This window comes from Helianthus annuus, chromosome 10 (genome assembly GCF_002127325.2).
Source record: "Helianthus annuus cultivar XRQ/B chromosome 10, HanXRQr2.0-SUNRISE, whole genome shotgun sequence".
In the NCBI taxonomy this organism is placed as follows: domain Eukaryota; kingdom Viridiplantae; phylum Streptophyta; class Magnoliopsida; order Asterales; family Asteraceae; genus Helianthus; species Helianthus annuus.
Window position 1 is genome coordinate 42,628,717 of NC_035442.2, and position 3,737 is coordinate 42,632,453.

Here is a 3,737-nt window from a genome sequence, read left to right on the forward strand (position 1 = left end):
ATTTACCGCTGCCTTGTGCTCTGAACAAATGCCATCTACAACTCAGGAAGCATTGAGTTCTGAAGAATGGAAAAAGGCTATGGAGACCGAAATGGAAGCACTCAAGAAGAATAACACGTAGGAGAAATGCACCCTCCCACCAGGAAAGAAACCAGTGGGATGTCGGTGGGTGTTTTTAGTCAAACACAGACCTGATGGAACGATTGAACGATACAAAGCTCGGCTGGTTGCAAAAGGTTACACCCAGACTTATGGAATCGATTATTCTAAAACCTTCTCCCCAGTAGCCAAAATTGATACAATCAGAGTCCTGTTTTCTATAGCTGCCAATAAAGGTTGGCCTCTTCATCAATTTGATGTAAAAATGCCTTTCTTCACGGGAAACTAAACGAGGAGGTCTATATGGACGCTCCACCAGGATTTAATGAGAATTTCAAGGCTGGAGAAACATGTCGGTTGAAGAAATCTCTGTATGGGCTTAAACAGTCTCCTAGAGCTTGGTTTGGGAGGTTTACCCTTGCGATGAAAAAATATGGCTTCAAACAAAGCAACTCAGATCATACCCTATTTTTGAAACGTAGAGGCAGTCTTGTGACCTGCTTAATAATCTATGTGGATGACATGATTCTCACGGGAAATGATGAAGAGGAAATGTCAATGTTAAGAGATAAACTGTTTTCAGAATTCGAGATGAAAGACCTGGGAAGATTGAAGTACTTTCTTGGAATTGAAGTTCTGAGATCTAAACAAGGGATTTTTATCTGTCAAAGGAAATATGTCCTTGATCTGCTAGCTGAAACCGGAATGATTGAGTGCAAACCGGCGGGCACCCCAATGATGGTCAATCATGGCTTACACATGGAAGATGGAGCAGAGCTAGCAAATAAGGAGAGATATCAACGAATGGTGGGAAAACTGATATACCTCTCCCACACTCGTCCAGATATAGCTTATGCAGTAGGAGTGGTGAGTCAGTTTATGCACCAACCCCAAGCGAGCCATATGGAAGCATTATTAAGAATCATCAGGTATCTCAAGGGAACATCAGGTCATGGTATTCTGTTCAAATCGAATGGGCACTTAGAAATCCAAGCTTATACAGATGCCGACTGGGCAGGGGATAAAGGAACGAGAAGGTCGACCTCGGGATACTTCACCATGGTTGGAGGAAATCTAGTTACCTGGAGAAGTAAAAAACAAAAGGTAGTCGCCCTGTCTAGTGCAGAAGCTGAATTCCAAGGGGTTGCTCGTGGCTTAGCAGAGGTTCTGTGGGTTCGCAAGCTCCTAACTGAGATTGGCTTTCTTCCTACTACAGCAACCAAAATCATGTGCGACAATAAAGCTGCTATACAGATCTCAGAAAATCCAGTCCAACATGATCGAACAAAACATGTGGAGGTAGATCGACACTTCATCAAGGAGAAGTTAGAGGAAGGCATCATAGAGCTCCCGTATATAGCATCAAAAGATCAACTCGCAGATATTCTCACAAAGGCAGTCAACGGAAACGCGTTTAGTAGCTGTTTGAGCAAGTTGAGTATTCGTGACCCCACTACTCAACTTGAGGGGGAGTGTCGGAAAGGAGAAAAATAGATTGTATAGGGGCTTGTGTGTAAAGTGATGTCCTATATAAACACCACTCTTGTAACCCTAATTCCTTTAACATTGAATCTCAATACAATTCAATCCCAATCACTGTGTTTGTTCTATACCAGACAACATTTAGCACTTCAAAATGCATTAACCTGTGGAACCATTAATTTTCACTTTCAGTTCCTAGCAATCGTAATTGATTTTGTTTGACCTGTGGATATCTCCTGTGCAGACACATGAAGGATTCCATTAGCATCTACATTGAAGCAAACCTCTAGTTGCGACTGCCCATTAATACCTGGTGTAAGGCCACGAAGGTTGAACTTGCCAAGTAATATGTTGTCCTTAACTTTGTTGTGCTCTCCTTGATACACCGAGATAGTTACTAATGTTGAGCCTTTGGGTGAATAAACTATCTTTTTCTTGCTTGCGGGTACGGACGTGTTCCTAGGAATAATTACAAGCATATAACTTTTTTTAATGATCATTATCCACTTCGATTCCCAGTGAGAGAGGAGTGACATCCTGTAGCACAGTGTCCCACACCACATTATCATTATTTCCACTTAACTTTGCAGCCAATATTGCAGCACCAAAAGCAACAGCCTCATCACCATTCATGCTTTTGCATATTGTCTTCCCATCGAAAAACTCCTCCACCAATCGTTGTACCTTTGGAATCCTAGTGGACCCCCCAACAACCACCACCTCATCCACGTTCATCTTCTCTATCTCCCCATCAAACAAACATTTTTCCACCAGTTCAATGCATTTCTCAAAGTAACTTGAATTTAGTTCCTCGAACTTGGCTCGACTGATTTTAATGGAAAAGTCAATCCCCTCATACAACAGTTGGCTTCTCTCAGGCCCTTCAACGATCTTAAACGGCCACGACTCCATGTCCTTTTCCACTAGCTTGAGGATCATGGAATCTGCACCCGATAAAACGCTTCACATCTGTAATTTAAACAACTATGATTAGTAACTAAAATGCGCCCACCCAAAAATAATCCCAAACAATTGCATATGCACGGGTCCTCAAAATCTTTGATTGCAATTTAGTAATATAAACCATTAACAATAATCAAAGATTCTTATAAAAAAACCTCAAATAAACTTTACAAAAATTAATAAAAGTTTGTCCATTCCCACCTTCAGAAAATTATAGATTTCAGCCCAGTCCCATCTTTTAACCAGACCTGGGATTGGTTTTGCACCTCTTTTCAATAAGAATAAAAGTTTGTAGAACAAGAAGTAAAAAAGACTTGCCAAACACCGTGTTGGTAGAGCTCCTTGCAATCTGGTTCTTTGCTCCCTCTCCTACCAATAAGTCTGTATCATTGAAAGCTACACAGGAGGGGGTGATATTGTTTCCCTGTTCATTAGGTATGACCTCCACTCGCTTTTTTCTGTCAAACCAGACAGCAGCACACGAGTATGTCGTTCCAAGATCAATACCAATCGCAGCTACCTTTACTTTTTGAGACATTTTGGAACCTGAAAAGAAACCGTGGGCAGCTGAGTTGAAACAAATCCAAAGTCCAAACAACAAACGAATATGATGGTGTTGAATATGTGTGAGAGTCATTCAAAACAAATGGACTTATATTCAAATATTGTTTTACTAAGCATTCAAACTTTAACATGAATATCTAACATTTTCATTCAAAGATAAACTTAGCTATGACAAGGGTGATGAACAAATATAGTCATAACTAGGGGTGCTAAACGGGTCGTGTTTGCGTGTTGGCGGGTCCAACCTGGCCCGAACCCAAACACGACACGAATATTCGTGGGTTGACTCGAACACGGCTCGTTAACCAATTATTTAATATTTTTCCGCATATTAATATTTTCAAAATAAAACTTTACATCAAAAAGTACAAGTTTATATAAAGAGTTAATTGCCAAAATCGTCCCTGAGGTTGGGACACGTTTGCCATTTTCGTCCAAAATGACACTTTTGTACAAAATTGCCCCCAACGTTTGTAACTTTTTGCCGTTTTCATCCAAACCACTAACTTAGTTTATTTTTTCTGTTAATTTGAGGATATTTGGATGAAACTGACAAATATAAAACCACAGGGACGATTTTGGCAATTTACTCAAACCCGTTTTAATTTCTTTTATATGTTACATATATA

The 3,737-nt window shown here is 40.2% G+C and overlaps 1 protein-coding gene across 1 annotated transcript; it reads right to left on the bottom strand.

The window, feature by feature from the left end:
• Window positions 1-1,725: 1,725 nt before the first annotated feature.
• Window positions 1,726-3,114, bottom strand: LOC118483317 (heat shock 70 kDa protein-like). Its single transcript, XM_035978980.1, has 2 exons — window positions 2,863-3,114; window positions 1,726-2,550 (listed from the first exon to the last, which is right to left on the bottom strand). Exon 2 carries the CDS (start codon window positions 2,518-2,520, stop codon window positions 2,071-2,073), a length of 450 nt encoding a protein of 149 aa, XP_035834873.1. The 5' UTR covers window positions 2,521-2,550; window positions 2,863-3,114; the 3' UTR covers window positions 1,726-2,070.
• Window positions 3,115-3,737: the final 623 nt, after the last annotated feature.

Coding starts and splice junctions, on each gene's coding strand:
- LOC118483317 (XM_035978980.1), bottom strand. CDS start 2,520: ATGATCCTCAAGCTAGTGGAAAAGGACATGGAGTCGTGGCCGTTTAAG.